Genomic DNA, 23,401 nt, shown 5'->3' with positions numbered 1-23,401 from the left:
CTGTGTACTTAAGTTCGCACCCTCTAGGCCTAAATCCTCAAATCATCTACTAGTTTCGTCATGTGTTTTTAGGACTGTGTTTTTCACTCACTATGAGTAACATTTCGTTGTTTGCTACACTTACCGGTGTAGCAGATTCGATGACCAGCAGCGTATGAAGCCAATGTCGTGGTGTTCCAGGTGGTGCTGGTGCAGGGGCACTACCTGTCGTTCCTGCCGCTGTGCTCTCGCAACGAGCCCGTCTTCCTGGCCACGTGTACGCCAGTCGCCATGCCCGAGACGCGCGAGTGCGTCGTCCAGGGTGCCACCAACGTCTTCACCTCCATCCACGCCATGGACATGAAGTTCATGCACATCGATAAGAAGTGAGTACCCTCACCACCTCTTCACGTAGGATCTCTCCACAACGCTGTTCGGCAAACGACGTGCTGCTTGACGATACAGAGATGCTGGATTCTGACTATACAGGGTGATATAGCTAAATGGGGACACACAGCAGGAAACGATTCCTGAGTTGATAAGAAGCCAAAAGGTCATATGGATATAAGGCTAGAAAAGCGTTCCATGGTAATTTCACCCACTTGAAGGTGAAGATAAAAGATCGCTGACAGTGTAGGTTTCAGTGATTGAAAGTTCACGCAGCCAAGTGCAAATTTTCTGTCTTTGATAGTGCTTTAATGGTATGGAGGCAGCGAACCATCAGAATCGATTGAGCCTCAATGTGTGACCGCGTCGTTGGGGGACTGAGCCTTCCACTACCTGTGGTTGAACTTGTCTCCCATGCTGGAAGACGTGCCTTTGGTTTTAGGAAGGGTAAAGTGGCTACTACATGGTAGAGCTCCGGTTCTCTTCCGCATTTCCGCGCGGAGACATCTCGATACCATCTTCGATGGCCACACATTGAGAGAGAACCTGTGCTGATGGTTCGCTGCAACCATACCACTAAAACACTTATGCAGACAGAACATACCCACGTGCCTAGTGTGTTTTCATGTGTGCTTTCAATCATTGAAACCTTTATTGTCACAATCTTTTGTTCCCACCTACAGGTGGGTGTATCTCCCTTCTAATTTATTTCTGGATATACACCCAGATCACGTTTTCAGCTTATTATACTGTCAAGGACCGTTTCCTGCTGTTTGTTCCCATTCAGAAAAATCACCCTGTATAGGGTTTAGGGGCATTCAATTTCGAGACTTAACACGAAGAAGCGACTCCTACAGCGCAATGTTTTGGGGCACGTGATAGGACCTCGAAATTTGTCTCATATTAATGTACTTATAAATAGCTGAAACATCTTAGTTAATATAGTAATTGCTTGCTTTTAATATAAGTCGAAGACACAAAGTTTGAATAAGAGAACGTGGTCATTCTTATAGCACTTTATAATAATTCATATCCAAGGCAACAATTATATTGCGCAACCTCCCGAATAGCTAGATTCGGCCTGTGGTCACCATAAGATTCGAGGTGTTATTATCTTCGCATATAAAATGTCACTAGAAAATATGTCACATTATTATGACACTGAAGAAAGCTACGGGAGTAGTATTGGGCACAAGCCGATCATCAACGGATACTTATATGCAGGGTAGTCCGAAACACTTTGAAAAGCTTGTTAATGTGTTGCTGGATATGTTGCGATAAGAAATAATTGTTAAGGAAAAAATTCAGTACGTTGCGTCGTTTCCGACTGAATTAATTAATTGGGTGCGCAAATTCAAGCGACCCGTTGGATACAAATTAGTGTCATGTCCCCATAGCGTAGATGATAGCGCACGAGACTCAGCCTTTGGCTCGGGTTCGATCCTCACTACCGTCCCAATCCCAATTTTTGTATCACCCTCTTGTTCAATTTTAGGAAACCAAACGAAGAACACGTTTAGCGACACCATCGGGGCGCTTGAATTTGCACGCGCAACCGCCTGATTGGCTAACCTAAATGCTAATTTACTCGGAAACGGCGCAACGCGTCGAATTTTTTCCTTAACTATCATTTCTCAGCACAGTACAGATTAGCCGGTAATAAACAGAATCCTGAAAACGGTGATGATGTTTTGGATTTAACAAGTCCTTCATTGTTGTTGCGATCCTTAATTTGAGAACTGTGTGTAATGCAGCTCTTAATGCTGATCTCTTCTGTGTAAGTCTCTTGGTCTCTGTATAACTACTGGAAACTTCATGTATTTGATCCTGCTTACTATATTCACGCTTCGGTCTCCCTTCCGCCAAAAAAAAAAAAAAAAAAAAAATCCTTCTTTTTCGTCACATGGAAGCAAAAGCTCTCTTCTCTCTAACTCAGTTCAGTAGTTTATCAGTTACCCGGTCTACTCAAAATGGTTCAAATGGCTCTGAGCACTATGGGACTTAACAGCTGTGGTCATCAGTCCCCTAGAACTTAGAACTACTTAAACCTAACTAACCTAAGGACATCACACACATCCATGCCCGAGGCAGGATTCGAACCTGCGACCGTAGCAGTCCCGCGGTTCCGGACTGCGCGCCTAGAACCGCGAGACCACCGCGGCCGGCCCGGTCTACTCATATTAAATATTCCTCTAAAGCAATACTTTTCAAAATCTTCTATCACCTTTTTTGTCTGCAGTGTTCATCATACGTGTCTCACTTCCATGTAAGAGTACACCCCAAACAAATATTTTCAGAAAATATCGTATGTTAACATATTATTGTATCGATGCCTAGGTCTCCCTCTACAACTGTACCCCGTACAGTCCCTTCCTCTACCAAAGCCCTTGATACCTGAGGATGTCATCTTTTAGTCAGATTGTGCCATAAGTTTCTTTTTCTCCTTAATTCGTTGCAGTACCTCCTCATTTGTTATTCGAGATACGCATCTAATCTTCAACGTTCTTCTATAGTACCACATTTCTAAAACTTCCATTCTCTTCTTGTATGGACTGCTTATCGTTCACGTTTCACTTCCATACAAGGCTACGTTCCAGACATATACCATCGTAAATGATTTCTTAACGCTTCAGCTGATATTGGATGTTAACAGATTCCTCTTTTTTTAAAGCATCCCTTTCCTGCTATAGCGAATCTGCATTTCATGTCCTCTCAACTTTCGCCATCATTAACTATGTTTCTGCCCCAGTAGTAAAACTCATTTGCCATTTTTAGTGTCTCATTTACTAATATACATCCCTCAGCAACACTTGATGTAATTTGACAACATTCCATTACGCTTGTTTTATTTTTGTGTATCACGAGCGATCTGCCCCGGCTTTGCATGGGGAACTCCCCATCGCATCCCCCTTAGATTTGGTTGTAAGATGGCTCAGTGGATAGCTCGTCCAAAACCGAACACAGATCAAGCATTAAAACAGGAAGAATGTGTTCTGAACAGTGAAAAAAGAAACAAAATGGAAACAGTGAACGGTCCAGGCGTTAAGATGTGCGACATAGAGCGAACTGCAACAACCACGGCATCGTTGTTATGTCGTCGCGGTGTTGGACTGCGATGTGGGATATCCGTGTCCAGATTTCTCTCGTGCCCCATATTTTTGTCTTCATAAAATTAAGAACTGTCCGTCCGGTCATTAACGTGTCTGTTCGCTGTATTCAAATTTTTGTCTGTGTCGTGATGTAACGTTCGTTTCCAGTAATAAGGTACAACGAAGGGACCTCCAGACGTACAAACCTCCTATTTGTTCTACAGAAGTGCCACACATTATGACTCTTGCGTTTAGTTTTGGAATTTTGATTCTTAAATTCACTTGTTGTATCATAGTTCACACCCGTTTACTTGCTGTTTTCATTTCTGTGAAGGGTCTATGCGGCGTCCCGCCTGCTCTCACTATTCATCACATTTACTTGTGACAGTAATATGTTCTTATTATGTGACTCACATTAACCAGTGTGTACTATGACAATTTCCAAGAAGACAGAAGGAGAACAGGCAGGTCAATGGCCGGGCGCACAGTTCATAAATTTACGAAGAAAAGGGGCACGAGGGAGACCCGAACGTGGATCTCCCGCTCTGCAGTCCAACACCGTGACCACACAACCACTACACCGTGGTTGTGGCAACACGCTCTATGTTACACATCGTAAGCTGGACCGTTCACTGTTTCTATTTTGCTTCTTTTTTCACAGTTCAATACATCTGCTGCCCGTTTTCATCCTGGATCTGTGTTCAGTTTTTGGCGGGCTATCCACTGGGCCATTTTAGAAATAAATCTTAGTTGGGTGCGATGGGAGGTTTCCCTTGTAAGACGACTTGTATGGCATAGTGGTAGTAAACTATACACTCAAACATTCCTCGTGAATCAGACTGCTAGTGAACCATTGCTACAGTAGTTCCTGACATTACCCTTCAAATACAGCCACAAAAAGGCGTCGCGGGACCTCAAGTAGCTCCAGACAGGTTGAAGTCTTGAGTTTTTCAGTTCTTGTTCTTTTTATTGACCTTAATCTACGGAATTTCTCCTCTGAAATGATATAAAATACATATACATTACTGCCTTATTTCTTGTTTATGAATTCGTTTAAACAAACCACTGTGCTGACGTGACGACGAACGTTTGTCAGTTTTCAGACCGGAATTTGATTTTTTGAATCACCCGCCTCCGAGGGCAATTACTTAGGAGATGGAGACTCAAAAGCTTTCATATCAGTTGAGGAAGAGAAACCGTATACAGAAAATGTAACTATCACTAAATTGGAGTGCAAAGATCATATACAAAAGCGAATGGACACGAGACTGCAATGACTGAAAACTGCAAACAAGGGTAAGAAACTGGAAGATGGGAGACGATAAGATGATAGGAACAGACTCACAGAATTTTTCAGGATAAAATCAAAAATTATTGTAGCATAATCATCAGGAAAAATGTTAGTAGTGTAGAAGATATGAGAACAGTTATATTGGCAGTTTTGTTTCACCTCTCTTCAACAGACGATACACCTGTTCATCGCCTGTGCCCTCCAGGAAGGAATTTCTAGTACAAATACAACAGAGCACAGCAAAATGTTGAAAAATTTGTTCACAAACCAGTTACGTCTTTTGCCATAGTGGGGGTCTTGAAAGAAACTTTCAAAGATTTGTCAGATGACAGGCTATTGAAAAACTCTCTTCACGGCCACACCCAGACTCCTAAGTCCATCAACAGCATAATCTGGATCGTAATTCTCAAGACAGTGTTTGTGTCAATTAGTAAACTGAATTTTTGTGTCCTCGATGCAGTAGTAACGTTCATTGAGGGAAATGCTGCAAGGTGTGAAGTCTGAAAAAAACTGATACAAACTATTGGTTGTTTAGCAGTGAAACAAAAGGTAAATTTTGGTAAAGAAAGATTTAGGCAGTCAGAGGAAGCTTTTGGAGACCGCGGAACAAAATGAAGACAGCGCAGATGAACAGGAAAAAGGAAATTGGAAGATGAGATGGAAGAGGCAGTAGACTGCCGATCATATAGAGGAGATGTGCAGAGACCACTTTAATAGTTGTTTCCCGAAAATATTATTTTTTAAGGATAAACTACACTTTTTCTCTGCTCCTGTTTGCTACAATATGTTGGCACTTACAGGGAATACGCTTTCGAGTATTACGATTATTTTAACACAGGGGTTTTCTTGTGTTGTAAATCTCACAGAAGTTAGAGCCATACATACAAAGAAAAGTGTAGACAGTTTTTTATTTGTAGGACTACTTTTTACAATGATAAGGATTATCTTTAAACTTCTGAAATCCCTCTGTTAAAGTAGTTACAAATGTGTAGCCTATAAGGCACATTTTTCAAATTTTTATTCCCAATGTTTTCTGAGAAGTAAATATTACATTGGTTAAGGTAGAGCTTTCCTACCTGTCTAGAGCCCCTTAATTTATAATATATGTAGATTATGACGTTAAATCTGGTAATTACTGAACAAGATGCCACTTCACACATAGGTACGTCACGGGTCTTTAGGTGTGTGTGTATATCGTCCAACAAACAAAGGTAATTTACAGTGAAAGTAGTGTAATGAAAAGGACATATTTTCCCGCACAGTTATGTGAATTCCTTACTTCAGTACCACAGGACACTGGATCCTGGTAGCCACATCCGCTGTGTCCATCTGGCGGGCGGGCAACTGCAGCTCGGACTGCCCAAATTTGTTTCTGTCAGCGAAGCGGCCTTTCCTACGAGAATATTCATTAACAGTGATAAACTGCGCGTTCATGCGAAACCTTAAATATAAGGTTACGCCGCGCACGCCGGCACGACTGGCCGCTAATAACGCGCTACCACACGCTGCTCCGGACGCGCGCTGCGCCAAACTTAAATCAGGGCGACGCGCCACTCCAATTTAATACCCGGCAGCTCCAGCAAAATAGAATCACGTCACAAACAGTAGACTTTATCAACTTTCTAAAGCAGCTGCTAATATTCTTTTTATCTGGCTCGTTTGTTTGTTCCCGTACACTGATCGCACGCGCTAACGCAATTAACGGACGCGCATCCGCGTCTTTCGGCGTTTTTTTATTGCTCTTAATATTAATGATCGCGCAAGTTGCAACGTAGCCTCAGTCTTATGCACCTAGTAGCAATACGTATGTTCTTGTCCAGTATCTCAGATACTTGTCGTTTTTCACGATCAAAACAAGTCCGGTAGCGACGAGCGTCTGAGGTTTCCAGGACAATTTATGCATTGAATTATTCTCGCACGTGTGCTAAAAGACGAGACTACTAACTAGGTCATAATTTTAGGGAATTTGTATCTCATCAGCCAATTCAGTTTTCCTGCTGGTCTTATTGGGGAACTGGAATGAATCTGTTTATTTTGTACAGTAGTTTGGTAACAGGCGGTGCCTTGCAAACGCAAGCGTGTAATTAGCTGATGCCGCTAAAGCATATTTTGTGCTGTAGTCCTTTGTGATACATATAGTTATTGGCATGAGGCGTTTCGGCAGCATGCTGACATCCAAAAGGTTTCTGCGGATCCTATTTCATCATTTAAATTTGTTTTTTTTCCCTGTGTTTGCCGCTCACTGATCTCACTGAAAGAAACGTGATGTGCGAGTTGAAAAATGCGGACTACTTTCTATTGAGCTCCTGATATTATGTTACATTCAGTTACATGGATCTGATAATCTGTAACATTGTACAGTGCAGAAGTACAAGTTATTTAACCAGACAATCATGAAAAAAGTACAGCTACATAGATCTTCGCTAAAAAACTTGAATAGTGCAGGTACAAGAAATGTTCGGAAATTCCCGTTACAAACTTCTGTGATTTGTTGAGGAGAGTGAGTATAAAATATTTTGAATTGAAAACCCATGTCCAGAGACGTATGGTTTCCGTTCTACGACAGTTTCAATGCAGATGTTTAAATCATCCACTTCTGCATCTAAAATTGAATTAGGCGTGATGTAGTGCAGCTATTAGATAACAGTTCTAAAGGAAACATAACGAAACATCCGTTCATCACTTAAGAACATTTGTTTGTATTGACACTTAAACATTACATGTTATTACAAAACAAAAAAGAAATCAGCATACTGTAAGTACGGAACGGTACTGACGCATTGCAACATCAGGTAACCGTATGACGTAATACACGTCATCCTGTCTGCTCTGCTGCATACCAGGACAAGTAACTCTGAAACCTTTCTCTTACCTTCAGAAAACGTGGACCCGTAACACATCTTAAATGAAACCTTCGCAGAACGGAAACGTTACGTTTCCGGACGTGGGTTCCAATTCAATATGTTATGCACTCAGTCCCCTCCACTAGTCCTAGAAGTTGTAACGAGAATTTTCGAACACCCTATATAATATGGTGACATATGCACATATTTTATCCCCAGGACAGTAGCGTGCTAGTGAAATGCATCCTACCAACTTATCTGAAGAATAAAAATTGACCGGAGCAGAATGAATGCGCTATTTTTTAGCGAAGTTCGAAAGTGAAATTTCCGATCTGAACGATTGGAATGTGTCACACGGAAAAAAATGAAGTTATAGCCATTCTGTCGCCTGAATATGTACAATGATTCCTTCCAGATTCAGGAATAGATGACGCAATGTAGCTAACCAACCGGGCACCTTTTCGGAGAAACATAGTTCGATTCCTATTCTCAACACTCTCGCGCTAAGCCTTCACTGCAAACTCATTAAGAGCCAGAGGCAATGCTGCTTCCTTACTAGCGCTCGCTACTTGTTCGACCGTAACATTCATACAGATATTCTGCGCCTCGTGATAATGACACAGATAAAGCAATAGGAATACACACCAGTACCTGGAAGTAAACAGTGTGGAAGCCCACGTCACTGGATGCTACTGTGACGCCGGAAGTATCTCTTTCTCCTTGTTTGACTTGTTATTATTTTATAAGGCTTCCAAGGGGGACAAATATTTAATTTTATCTATAATTCGCAGTTAAGGATGTTACTGTATTCAATATACGCGAATAGTGCATTCTTTCATTCCCAAATATTCATAATAATTATTTCCACACAGAGTCACAGTTTTATTCTAAAGTATAAACATAATTTTTGTGGAAATAAAATTAACTTTAGTGTTTATATACCAATAAAAACAAAAATTATTAAAGAAAGATAATAATTGCAGTCGTTTCCATAGAACAAACATTTCTTACAAATATTTGTCTTTTATTATAGTACACAAGATTTTTCTGTCCCTCTGTGTCTCTCATTAGTTCCCTTGATTTTGAGACAGATGATGTAGGAAATAGTTTTGGTCCGTACATACACATGTGCGTCATGATCGTACTGATGCGCAATTGGGAAGTAGGTTTACATTGTGTAACGATTAACGTGAATAACTCTTCATAGCTTTTCTGGAGCGTACTTCCCTACATCCCTTCCCTCGAGAGCAAAGTAAGTTTCATAAGAACAAAATTTCACTTCACAATAAGGCCACAGGCACTGAAGGGCATTGTGCAGCACAGTAAATCACGAGTTAAAAAAATGGTTCAAATGGCTCTGAGCACTATGGGACTTAGCGGCTGAGGTCATCAGTCCCATAGAACTTAGAACTACTTAAACCTAACTAACCTAAGGACATCACACACATCCATGGCCGGCCGGAGTGGCCATGCGGTTCTAGGCGCTAGAGTCTGGAACCGAGCGACCGCTACGGTCGCAGGTTCGAATCCTGTCTCGGGCATGGATGTGCGTGATGTCCTTAGGTTAGTTAGGTTTAATTAGTTCTAAGTTCTAGGCGACTGATGATCTCAGAAGTTAAGTCGCATAGTGCTCAGAGCCATTTGAACCATATTGAACAAATCCATGTCCGAGGCAGGAATCGAACCTGGGACCGTAGCGGTGGCGTGGTTCCAGACTGAAGCGCCTAGAACCGCTCGGCCACTCCGACCGGCAAATCACGAGTAATTCACACTGAAAGCAGAGGCTACATCTTACACATCCTGCGAAAATTACCAATTTATTCAGTTTTGTTTAAGTAGCATTATGCATTATGCACTAGCCGTTCTGCAATTTTATCATGACTGTTGACACTTGCATCAGAGGCTTAATAATGAGAACTGGTAGGCTGGCAAAATCGTAATGTAATATACAATGTTGATAATGACTGTTAAGAAATTGACGTCTAGTAGATCCCTCGTAGTATCAGTATTTTGGCTGCTTTTTGAACTATAGCCATACAATTCATTAAAAAACGATATTTAGTAAAAAGATAATGTTACCGGGCAAACGTCTGAGCTTTGGGGCATTCTGAATCCTTTTCAGGCAGAATATTTGAAGCATGTGTGGACGGACGTTGATACCAGTTTGTGTGTCCCTTGTACCTCCAAGATCTTTTGCTGCTATATCACTAAAAGTACAGTGCCGTTCTGATATCTGCTTTTATTGTGTCGTGTCGACAATAAGAGCTGTACAGAACGTGTGTTGGTTAATTGTTTCCAACATTATGTCACAAGAACTATTTTCTCTCACTACGATTTCCAATTTGCAATAATGTTTTCTTCGTGTAGCCGAACCTGCAAAATAATTCGTAAGCAACAACGCTAGAGTTCGCTATAAAAACTGATAAATATATTTCTACTTCGACAAGAATTCGTTAGACGTAAACTAGATATAAAACTTACTGATAGTAGCGTTGAAACTCTCCTCCACACAACACATAACTAAATGAAGATCGTAGATTCTGGAATGTTTCGAGGCAACTTGTTTTACATGGGTGAAAGACGCGGTTATAGGCACATCAAGAAGGCTCATTGTCCAGAGAACTGCCGCGTGTTCCATGTAAATAAAGTCACCGTTATAGTAACAGCCTGAGAAAGGAGAAAATTTCGAAATGTGTTGGTCAGCTAACCTACTGGGCGAAGGCAGTGGGGAACGAGTTGCGTCTGGCGCCAGCTGAGGTTGGCACGGTTCCCGTACACAAGTTAATTGGCAAATAAATGCTTCAGGATGTAGTTTAGGCAAGGATTGTGGCTACCCTTGACTACCGTAGCGGAGGAACCGGAGCGCCAACTCACGTTACGGAACTTTACTCTCAAACTTTACGACGCTCTTTGGTTTTTACCTGCTCGTCGCCAGACACAGCTGCTCAGCAATGAAATTTGGCGAAGAAGATGTTATTTCTGGCCGGCTGATTAGAATGTCAGCCTGTTTAGTGGCTCCCGTGCCCTCTGTAAGCAGCTGTGCCGCGACTTCAAGTGGAAAGCTAGTTCCGTGGATGGAGATATTTTCGCAGTTACTGGCCGGAAGTTATAGCACGCGAGACCTGCACAATGTATTCTTGGCAATGCTAAAATAACTTTTTGCGTTTTCAGTAATCTGTGATGTACTCCGGGTGGCTCTGACAAGCACAGAAAAAGTCTGAATTGAAGACATTTCCCATCTGAACTGTAAATTTCTCAATTTACATCAGAGGTAGCCTAGTTTCCACCTTGTACAGTATAGGGTTGGGAAGAAGGCTTAAGGAATGTATCTAAAGTTATATTACTATCAAAAATATTTTCCGTTTCATCCGCGTATTAGCATTGTCTACAGCATTAATGCTTTCTTTTTGCAACCACTCTGTATTATTTCCACCCATGTAAAGCACGTAGTGGACCTTCCAATTAAAGACCCAGCGGCAGACTTTTTCGCTAACTAAAATGATCATTAAATATCCTCCGAATCTTGGAGGTACCATGTTCCCCAGAACATTCGTGTGTACTTGCTACTAAAATAGCCGAATCTACCATCTATAGTAAGAATGTTTCATGCTTGTTCCGGTAGCGCCTGAACACTCAGAACAGATCTTCTAGGATCTTCTTTGTAGCCTTAGCTACTGTCTAGTTGGGTAAACAACTTGTCGCATGACGTGTTGCTGATCCTAATTATGATTACGAGAAACAGATACTATCAGTGGAACAGACCATCATTCACCAGCAGTCGTTTGAAGATGTCTGAAAGTCTCGTTATTAAAAATGCGTGCAGATCGTACAGTTCTATCTGGAGAAACCGTCCAAAAACAATATATCGTATCTGTCAGAAAGTCGCTTGAAAGTAAAGAGCGGTAAATATTTTAAGGACGTCTGTAATGACATGATACAGTACAAAACAAATTTAAAAATTTATCTGCTTCATTCACATTTTTATTAGCATCAACGACGCCTTTCTACAGTTTTGACCCTCATCTTCAATCGAAAAAAGGGTTTACGTGTGTATTTTCACTTGCTGTAACCAATCGTCGTCTTTGTGTTTTATTCTGGAACTGTTTCTGTAACCTGCAGACAGTAGGGTGTTATCCACACATAGAAAAATCTACGTATGTGATGTTACTGGAACAATATCAAAGTACAATGCAAAGCAGATGACTGGTGACAAAACGCAAAAATGTGTATGTAAACTCATTTTTCACCTGACGATTAAGGCTAAAACCTTTGAGACGCGTCCTGGATGTTACTAAAAATGTGACTGACGGAAATAGCTTTTTTAATTTTTCCTAGATTCGATCTCAGTACAGTCAAGAATTTTCCATCGATGTGGGGATTGGAACAAGAATCATTCAACCTCTTGAGAATACCAGAGGAGCCGCTTCAAAAAGAAGTAGTGGAGAGAGTGATGAGATCTCTACGTGTTCATCCAGTGAGGGCATGAGAGGGACGGAATATGCTACAGCACGATAGCGCAGCTTAGTTTAGAGTATCTCATGTAGACCGCTACTGAGCGCACGGAAGCTTGCAGTTTGCAGGAACAGGAACCTGGCCACAGCACCGCTCACTGTGCCTGGAGAAACCCACCACTAACGTGTTATGGCTGCTTATTGATCAGTCCGCTAAATTACGTCTCCAAATACGCTTTCAGATACCCTTTGTATGTTAAGCTGTTCCCGTTGTAGTCGACAAGTTGCTTTGAGTAATGAGTATCTTGCATCCGGGATTTTTCCGCTTTTAAATGCAGCAACGTGACACTGAACGTTTCCAATGTAGGTGTTCCAGTCTTTCTCATTTTGCACATTGTAGGCACATACTTTCTTTGGGCTTTTATAAGGAGACTTTCGACTTACCTACGATGCATACATTTTTATTACAATGCGGTGCCAATATTCTGTTTAGAAATAAACTCGTCTCAGTTGTCAGTTTTTCCCAATTAAGCTTCACGAACAATGTCATAATTTCTGTTGGAGACAGTAATGATTAATTGTTAACTAACTCCGTCCGAACGGGCCATGAAGGCGCAACGGTACCGACCGCCGTGTCATTCTCAGCCCATAAGCGCCACTGGATGTGGGTGTGGAGGGGCCTTTGGTCAGCAGACCTATCCCCTTGCCATTGTCAGCTTTTCTGACTGTTAAGTTTTCCAGTAATTTTATTAACTGTCTAGGCCGTATTACCAGGAGAGGTGAAGCAGCGGTTAACAGTCTGAACTCATATTCCGGAGGACGATAGTTTAAATCCGTGTCAGGCCATCCGGATTTAGATTTCACCATGATATCCGTAAATCGCTCCAGGTGAATGCTGGGGTGGTTTCTTTGAAAGGAAACGGACAATCCGAGCTTGTGTTCCGTCTCTAATGACCTTGATGTCGACAGCCTGTAAATCTTCTTTCCTTCTTCTTTCTATTGTATCACTGATACTTTATCATTGCGATCCACGCGGTTAATAAAGTTATTGAAAGTAACTGAGAAACCAAAAGCAGACAGTTAGAAATTAAGTACTGCTAGTTCCTAAGTCACTATGGCCACAGTATAGAGTCTTAAGCAGAAAAATGGTTAGAAAATTTTATTGTCTTCCCCAAGATACTTAATGACAACGAAAACACACGTATGGGAAAGACGCAACAAAACTATTTAAACTTTTAAACTGCAAACATCTGTTGTGGTTTTTTAAATGATATCATTACCGTCATTTGACCTTTCTTATTTCTAATTTATTTCACTATCGCGATTCAGGCTGTAAAGCCAGTTTCAAGGGCAGGATGAAAAAAAGCCAGTAACAGAAATTTCTGAATGGCATTTTGTCACCACCTTGCACTTGAAAATGTTTCTATAGCCGAAATCACGTTAATAAAATAAATAAATAAGTAATAAAAACTTACAGTCGAGAGGCGGCAATGATTTCATTTAAGAAGTACATTATATGTGTGGTCCCTAACTAAGAAAAAATCGCCTTGTGTTTTTCCTTACTGGCGGTGTCTTTCTTTACGACGTCTGCATCTGATGAGTGTCTTCATTGTGAATCTGGTGTTAGTTTCAGTCGATGTGCGTCTGTCCAAGTGTCAGGAAGGCTGTTTAGTGTAAGGCAAGATATGTCGCGCATACTGTCATGTTTTTATGTTTTAACTGTTGGTGAATTTTGTGTCAAATACAGAGGTGGAAAACTAGCTGAAACGTAAACTTCATGTACATCACACCAAAACAGACCGCTATATCTGATCAAACGGTGGTTAAACCAATGCGAATCCTGTCTCGCATCCTAGTATATACAGGAGGCTGACAGAAGGATGGGAACACAAAAATGAACTTCGGGTTGACATTCAACAAAGCTTCCAATCCCCTCGGAATGGATTAATTCAAGTCCTGTATGGTTTTAAAGGGAATCTTATGCAATTATTCCTGCAAAATAGCGACAAGTTCAAGTAACAGGGTTGGAGGTGGTCAGCGATCACATATCCTTCCCTATAAAGCAGACCACAAAGTCTCAATAATACTGAGATCTGGTGCCATGGAAGAAACATCATTTCTATCTCGTATTCACAAAGCCAGTCCTGGACGATGCAAGCAGTGTCAACCAGGACCCTGCCGTCTTGTAATACAGCATCACAATTGGACAACAAACATTGTACCTTCGGACGGATCTGATCAACCAAAATGGTAACATAATCCTTAGTAGTAATGCGGACTTGGGGAGCAACATAGAGCCCATGGAATACCAGGATATATGGTAGCTGCCCAAATCATCACCTATCCGCCGGCCCTTATGGTCGAGCGGTTCTAGGCACTTCAGTCCGGAACCGCGCGACTGCTACAGTCGCAGGTTCGAATCCTGTCTCGGGTATGGATGTGTGTGATGTCCTTAGGTTAGTTAGGTTTAAGTAGTTCTAAGTTATAGGGGACTGACGACCTCAGATGTTAAGTCCCATAGTGCTCAGAGCCATCACCTATCCCCCGCTATGTTTCACTATGCCAGAAGTTGGAAAGAGTGTGTAACAAGACTCAGCGGACAAACTGACGTTGTTAGATTTCTCTATAGCGCACGTTTTCTGGCTTTGGCACCTTGTTTCTCTGTCACGAACATTTGAATCACTGATTAGTAGTTTTGGAATTGTATTTCGCCCTGCAAGTCTATGTCTTCGTGTTGTTTACATGCTGACGGAGTCCGCGAGTGCGACATTCAGATCTGCAGTGACTTTTGTAGCTGTCGTCGCCTTATATTTCGTCACAATTATCTTCAATCACTCTCTGACACGAACACTTAACGCACACTTACTTCCAAGTTGTGACTTAGTGAACGAACGTTTTCCTCTTTCCTTGTATGCGGTATAAATCTTCGACACGATGGCCCAAAACTTCGGCTGCCTTGATTATGGAAGCACCCAACATACGAGCGCCAACAATTTGCCCACTTTTTAAGTCATTTAGCCCCGACATGATGCACTCACAACTACACTGAACACTGTTCTGACCACGAGTGACACGTGCAACATACCTAGGACATCCTGCAGATGCCGTTCGTGGCCAATTACAACAGTGTAAGCTACAGACTAGGTTAGTGTCCGCATTTATGTTCAAGAATGCATTTCGCGTGGTATCTCCATATTTTTGTCCAACCTCTGTACGCCCTGTCCTGTAGAGCAGAACAAATTCCATTAACTGTAAACTTCAAACGATGTATCCCTCTGTGCACACTCTATTTTACACTTGTATTTTAACCATAGTCAGTTGTTTCGTTAGTACCTTTAAAGGGGCTTTTGAAAGCCATATAAGATGGGACAAATTCAGAAGTTGGGGTATTCGGACGATTCCGAAGCAATGTTTTTTACTTGTAAGAAATATAGTTTATAAAATGCTAGTGGGGTCCATGGTTGATTAGAGGCTCTCTGGAATATATATCATGTCGAAATGATAGACGAAATTGAAAATGTTGCATGAAAAGTTGAGCGATTTTTGTAGCGCTTGCATTTGGAAGACACCGGAAAGCTGTAGTGAAAATGAAAAGTGTATGATTCTGCTGATACTTTAGAACTTCCTATGTTTAGAGACGTAGTAGGATTTAATGTGTGTTCGGAATAATAAAAGCACTCTTTTCCATGAGGCATCCAGGAGTGGAACAATACTTGTTGATCGTACGTTTCATTGTATGCTTTGCGAGATACATAGTGTGGATCATAATGAACAGAAAAAACGGACACGGGTGTAAGTATGCATTAACAGAAGTAAAAACTTTGCAGCAAATGTGGATCCGCAAACGCCACTAACTTATTTTTTTTTTAATTTAGTCATTCCCATCAAGCCCCCATAGAATTGGGGTCAAGTTTCATCTAGGAACCATGGCTGGGGAATGTGGTAAATGCATGATAAGGCACCGGCACATCTAATGCGGCTATATGGTCGGAGATGGTGAAGCGTGAGTCCAATTAGATGAAGACTTGGTAGAAATAGTACATATGAAATACCTTTGTACTAACTAGGTTAATACTTCATACTGAGCACAGTGGCGGTTTGTAACACGTATTCGCATAATTATCTCTCAAATACCTCGTTTCAGAGCCCATGTTCGTTTGAACGTTTGTTTATGCTATCGTATATATTCGGCTGTGTCAGTATTTGGTAGTAATTCTTGTGTACCGTGTTCATATAAATGTAATTATTTAAAGTCGGTTAGTCATAGTTGTTTCAAATTCGTATATTAAATTACCAAGTGACTATATACAATAAAATAAGCCCGAACATAGTTGCATGAAGATACTGCGTGCTTACATAAAAGGAAGTCATAGTCTCTTTAGCTGTATGAAGATCATCTGTATTTTTTTCTGTGTGTTTATGCATGTAAATAAGGATCAGTAGATACCAAGTAAAATGTTGTACGTAATTAAAATACACCGATGAATGGAGTATCTCTGTCGTGTGGATGACTATGATGGGTGTCTGCACAGTGTACAGTGTGCGTGCTGTTTAAGATGGCATGCCACCGAGCAATGTGTGGTGGAGGCTACTTCTGGTACTACTGACTGATCTCCCATCCATTTTCCACTCGTAAACTGCGAATGGCAAGAATGATGGTTGTTAAGACTCGGTGTTAGCTCTAACGTCTCAGATTTTCTCGTCGTGGTCATTTCGCGAGAGGCATGTAGGAGGAAGTAGTATGTTGTCCGACTCTTCCCGGAAAACGCTCTCTCGAAATGTGAATAGCAAACCTCTTCGTGATACACAACGCCTCTCTTGTAACGTCTGCCACTGGAGTTTGTTGAGCGTCTCTGTAACGCTCTCTCCGGACTAAACGATCTTGTGACGAAATGTGTCGCTCTTCTTTGGCTCTTCTCTCTCTCTCTCTCTCTCTCTCTCTCTCTCTCACACACACACACACACACACACACACACACACACACACACACACACACACCTCAGTCCTACCTGGGAGGGATCTCAGACTGATGAACAATACTCAAAAATCGGTCGAACAAGCGCCTTATAACCCACTTCTTTCGTGGATAAGTTACACTTCCTTAAGATGCTTCCCTTGAATCTCAGTCTGTTACCTACTTTTGCTATTCTTTGTTTTATATCGTCAGTCCACGTAAGGTCGCTCTGAATTGTTACTCCTAGATATTTTCCGGTAGATACTGTTTCCAGTAATTTGTCATCAATAATGTAGTTGAACAGTATTGGGTTCCTTTTCCTATGTATGCGCAATATGTTGCTTTTATTAACGTTCAGGGTCAACTGTAAAAAGCCTGCACCACTCAGTAATCCTCTGCAGATCATTCTGCAACTCGATATTGTCTTCTGGCGTTACTACTTTATTACAGACAACGGTATCATCTACGAACAGTTTTGAATTATTTCTGACGCTTTTCACTGAATCATTTGTATACATTGTAAACAGTAACGGTCCTATCACACTTCCTTCAGACACTCTGGAAATTATCTTTACATTTATCGATTTTGTTGCATTAACAGAGACAGATAGAAATAACTTTATAAATGCTGCCAGTGGTGCCACCTCACCATGAACTTTTTTTTGACGTGGTTGTTCATCTGAAACCAGCTTCGAATAACGGTTGTAGAACGACTTTGAGTGTTTCGAGATCCGTTCAGGATGAAATAAATATATGATTTGATTAAGCGTTCAGTCTTTAACCAACTGGCAACTGAAACCTACAGGGAGACGAAGAGAGAAGACGGAGGCAGGCATTTAATCGGCACGGCACACAGCGTTGGTCAGCTCATGAGGCGACGGGACAAGTATAAGGCAGCAGTCGCGGGATGCGTGGCAACGAGGGAGGGCTGACCAGATCCGGTATTACGTGTGTTATGTCACTGATTCAAATGCAGCGCGCCTCCCGGTTGCTCAGTAACGCGAGGCTGAACCAAGGCTGGCCGGGTTCACCGCCAAACCCACGACGTTTCCGGCTGCCTTAAGGTCGCCCCGGTACCGGGACTATTTATAGAGGTTTCGCCTTCTTACTTAAATATTAATTATAGTCTGCGCGTACTCCCCTTCAAGCGTCGCTATGCATTCATAAAGAAGCGTAATCCGACGCGTTATATCACGTCGCAGACACCGTGGGCGTGACTCGCGCCACAGTTCCGTCAGACAACCGAAAAGTGGTATTCCACGTTTTATTTGTTACACCATTAGTTCGCGACCAGAAAGATTTATTTACGCTTAGGACCGCAGTGGTGATCCGTCTGAGCTTTGTTACAGAGCAAGGTGGTGCCGTGGATAACACGCTGAACCCGAAATTGAGGGAAACGGGTTCCAGACGTCTTTTCGACAAAGATAGCATCAGAACCGCAACACGAGCTAGGATTGGATGGGGATGAGACGACTTTGACTATTTCAGAGTATCTGTTCTGATACTTAAACTTCTTATTTTATGAACAAGACAGTCTAGATCAGAGTTTTATTTACTGTTGTGACAGATTTCGGCTGAATTACACCATCTTCAAATTTAAAACTAGAATAAAGAGAAATAAAAACATTAGTTATTCTCTTTTATCTAAGCTATTCATAATATTCCATAGGAGAGAAAAGTACTTAAATGTACGAAGTGACCAAAGATACAGAAAGACTGTTGCTACCGCCGTCGTCAGCTTGTAAACGTCATTACAACTGAGAAGACGCAACTGATTTCCTCCTGTAGTGATATATAGTGTGTCTAGAGCCTAGAGGTCTAAGTTGTAAAGATGGTAGAGGTTCCTAAATTGAGTTCTTCGCGGCAAAGAGCTACTATTTGGAATTTCATGTTAAGTTTTTTATTTGAATCAAAAAGACGTACACCGTACATTGCAAACCCAGGTATTACTGTGGTGTCACCGCCAGACACCACACTTGCTAGATGGTAGCCGTTAAATCGGCCGCGGTCCGGTAGTATACGTCGGACCCGCGTGTCGCCACTGTCAGTGATTGCAGACCGAGCGCCGCCACACGGCAGGTCTAGAGAGACTTCCTAGCACTCGCCCCAGTTGTACAGCCGACTTTGCTAGCGATGGTTCACTGACAAATTACGCTCTCATTTGCCGAGACGATAGTTAGCATAGCCTTCAGCTACGTCATTTGCTACGACCTAGCAAAGCGCCATTATCAATTGCTATTTATCTTGTGATGCATGTACCGTCAGACCGATGTTCACCAATTATGGATTAAAGTTAAGTATTCCAGAAGCTACGTACTATTTTTGCTACTATAAGACCTTGACCTGTTCCAGACCTCACGCCAGCCTGCGTGAGCTTAAACGCGTGCCTTTCGGCCTCCCGTCCTAGTGGATTGGCTGTCTTGCCAGTCCACAAAAATTACCATCTGTTCAAAGCGACGCCCGTCAGTTTCACTGTATGTATTAAAACATAACTTAGTAACAAGTCTGCGTTCTGTGCCTAAAGTAATTTTACGCGCGAGTTTCTGTATGTTCCTACAGGATCCAAAACATCGTCCTGGAGTCCACTGTGTGGACAGTTCTTTATTTAGAGCCTTGACTAGCACTCTGTAACACAAACGACCCAGTTTCTCGTATTTCTAACGACGGTGATAAATTTGTTTCAGTTAGCATGATCTCTGTTGCGAGACGCTTCTCTGTATTAGTTCAGCTATTCGGGAACCAAATCGTACAGTGCTATACTTAAAATGCATGCTTGCTAGTTATCATAACGATTAATGCCTCATCTTCTGATAGCTGATCGTGAACTATAGGTGCCTAAACAGTGGTGAATTCCACTGTAGACGCATCTCAGACGATTATGTAATTTTATTAACGTAAAGACTCTAGGGTCGATGTGGTAGTGAATTGTTTGTTATCATCTTCATCTACATGATACGTACGTAACTGATTTACAAAGCCGCACTTCTCACGACTTGCTCATTTAAGGCGTCATACGTTTTGAAATATTTATTTCCGAGGTTGGTTCCACGTCTCAAAGCACTGTATAAGTCTGATCCTACAGGATTGAGACACCTTCTGCAGGAATCACGAGAAACTTTATTACATCTCCCGGATGGAGGTTTGAACGTCACTCCTCTGGAATACAAGTGAAGCATCATGGCCACTGTGCCACTACGTTCAGTTCAATAATTCACCCAGCTATTTGGAATGACTCTTACTGTGCCTTCCTTAATCAGTTTGTGTAAATGTCGTGGTAAATCGTTCAACACGACTGTCACTTTGTTCCCCGTTGCTGTCTAAAGTTAACTAGCGCTTCGACTGAAATGACGTGAAGATAAATTAAACGTTAAACTGTAAACGTCGTTCCTTAAATACGTAGGGACTTCAGAAAGTGAGTTACACCTATTATCCCACGCTAAGACCACCGCGTAACAACAGTGGTGCATTGTCAGGAGAGATTACATGTTCCTGGTTTCCTGCAGAGGCAGTTCTGCTGTGGTAAGGCTATACGTGTATCACAGTGGGCGCCTGAAATGGCCCGACAACTGGAAACGTATTGCAACGTTGAAGTACGCAGGACAGGATGATTCTGTTGGGCGAAACGTTTAAATTGCATACAAATGCACCACAAAATTCTGGCGATTTGTGGACCAAATGCAATGTCACGTCAAGCCGTATTTCAGTGGTGCAAAAAATTTGGCAAAAGCCACAGTGACATGGGTGATACAGATCCGCCATACAGTCCTGATTTAGCATCATGCGATTTCCGTCTTTTCAGCAAGCTGCAATTTTGTCTTGGGGGGGAGGGGGGGGATTTTCCACCGATGAGGATTTCACATAGCGCTTCTTGAATGGCTTCGTGACCAAGAAACGGATTTCTACAATCGAGGAACTGAACGACTAGGGGGACGTTCCTACCATTGTTTGCAGAGTCTTGGTGACTATATTGAAAAATAGTGTCACGTATCCGTGTCACTTTGAAGTGTAATGCAGCATTCAATAAAAGTTACTTAGCCTACTATAATAATGCAGTATACAATTTTTCGTGTCCCCTGGTACCTGATCGATCGATTAAATTTGAGTTATCCACCTATCAAATAGCGTGCATCTTCATTCTCGTCGTTGTCATAGGCAGTCGAATATCGAGAGCTGTTTGACTTTTAGCTCGCGCCTATTCATTTTCTGTGTTTAACTATTGCAGGTATATAGCCCCTGCTAGTGTTAAACGCCTAAGAAGGGTAAACTAAAAATTCTCGTCGTCAATGAGGTTATTAGAGACGGTGCACTAACTCAGATTGGGGAAAACTGGGAAAGTAATCTGCCGTGCCCATCCAAAGGAACCCTCCAAGCATTTGCCTTAAGTGATTTAGGGTAATCACGGAAAACTTAAATCCCGGCTGTCAGACAGCGATTCGAATAAGGGTCTAGTGTTTTACCGCTGTGACACCTCGTTCGGTATGTGGCATTCTTGACTGGGCGACACAGAGGAACAAAAAAATATTACGTCCGTTCTACACATTAGTAGTTCTTATTTTCTATATGCATGTACTTGTTAGGGAAGCTCAATGTGACTAGTGTGTACAGACATTAGCATTTTTTTCGATGCCGAAATATGAGTCTGTAACAAGACCGCGTTACATAGCTTAGTGGACTCTCTTAGCACAAAACGGTTTTCCGAGAGTAACGTTCCCATCCGACGGACGGATCGCAATGCACAGTCACCGTGGCTTTAGTCGATGTGTCACTACGAACAATTTTGGCGTTTAATGCAGACCAACGGAACTTTTCACCAAAAAGTCTCTTGTCAGTGGTGGCCTAATAACAAACAGTAAGACTTCTTCTACCATGGGGATTAAGTTGGATAGATAAAAACAGTGTTGTAGCAAGTTAGAAATTTCTTGTCAGCGGTAAGAGTACAGAGCAGAAAATGTATATATTTGCACTGAGTAATAACATTCAAAAATTGATCTGAATGATTGAGAATATAGCAAAATCAAGTACGTGACCTATTTCAGCATGCAACTGTGGTTATCTTCCGTTGCTTGTGCACTGTCAGTATAGCGGAATTGAATACTGAAATCTGTAAGTACCTAACTCCTGTTACCATGCTGCAGATGCGAAGGAAAATAAACAATAGTGTTTCGAGATCACCATGTACATAATTTGTTACAAAATCTTCTTCTTCTTAACATCCTCTTCCACTGCCATGGTCAAGTGACCCTGTTTTTGCTTTCCACTCGACATGAATTCTCAAAATTCATTGTTTTATCCTCATTTCAGTTAATCTACAAATGTACTCTTGCCAGCATAGATACCTTTTAACCTCTCTTCTCTTCCATAATCAGGGCAGTAATCGTATACACTCAGACCAGCAAATACATAACAATTACCAACACTCATTTTAATTTCATAATATTCAGTCTAAAGGCTACTGGCTGAGCCCGTTAACTAAAATTGTGTCATACGTAAAACATTCGTTTACATATTTTAAGAATACGGAAGTTCACAGGATGGGGTCAATAGTCAGTTCCGCAACAATTACGTCACTGCACAAGGATTTCGACCTTTTTCCAAAACCCCAAAAAATTAATATCCCTGCCGCGCTCAAATAAGATTTTGAAATTTTGTGGTGTGAAGTAAAACAATTAAGATCCGGTAATAGGTGCCATTAGCCAAGCTAAAGGGTCGTCTATAGCTCGTCTAGAATTACTCAGGAGGCGCAAGGAGAGCGTGCTTCGTAATAGTACTGAGGTACGTAGATTAGTCACTGTTGTTTCAGAGTCATGAGTTAGCAGCTATCCTCACGACGTGCAATGAATCTGAAGGAAGTTTCATTCAGGAAGATGCGCTCCGGACCGTCACCTTGGCGCTCTGCATGAGTCATAAGACTCTTCAGAAATGAAGGCCGCATATTATGATGCATTCCTCCTCCAGCAATAAACGATGGAAGGACAAGGATACCCTGTCGAAAATCCCAGGTGGGTGTGGAGCTCACCACTGGGCTGCATGTTCTGCATGCATAGCGACTTCTAAGACGCAGTATCGTTTTCGAGTTCCGTTTCTAATGTAGATTAGCTTTTAGTGATGTTGAAATTTTGTCGATAAATCGAACAGTGCGAATGAAACGTAGCTTTTCAGATTTTGCCTCGAGTACGTTTTATGTTGGGGTCATCCGTGGCTCACATTTCTTTTGAATGTTGATTAAAATTAATTGATTTCTGGTTAGGAATTTGCACAGAAAACGCGATAAAGGTCACTGTCATTGCAACAAAACGAGTACGAAATATTAATTTTACTTTTTATGTTTCCTTACAGGTTTCTTCTTAAGTGAGGTAGGGGGTGACAATTATTGAACTACAGGAAATAAAACCGTTATCACTTCTGA

The 23,401-nt window shown here is 41.7% G+C and overlaps 1 protein-coding gene across 1 annotated transcript in view; it reads left to right on the top strand.

The window, feature by feature from the left end:
* The first annotated feature begins 248 nt into the window (after positions 1–248).
* LOC124556108 (neuronal PAS domain-containing protein 4-like) overlaps positions 249–23,401 on the top strand; it is a 203,707-nt gene continuing 180,554 nt past the window's right edge. The window contains exon 1 of the mRNA XM_047130131.1: positions 249–365. Coding sequence (XP_046986087.1) covers positions 271–365 — 95 coding nt within the window. The 5' untranslated portion in view covers positions 249–270. The remainder of the gene's footprint in view (positions 366–23,401) is intronic.

Source organism: Schistocerca americana, chromosome X (assembly GCF_021461395.2).
Source record: "Schistocerca americana isolate TAMUIC-IGC-003095 chromosome X, iqSchAmer2.1, whole genome shotgun sequence".
NCBI lineage: Eukaryota > Metazoa > Arthropoda > Insecta > Orthoptera > Acrididae > Schistocerca > Schistocerca americana.
Note: the sequence above shows the minus strand (reverse complement) of the source record. Positions and strands in the feature narration are given on the sequence as shown.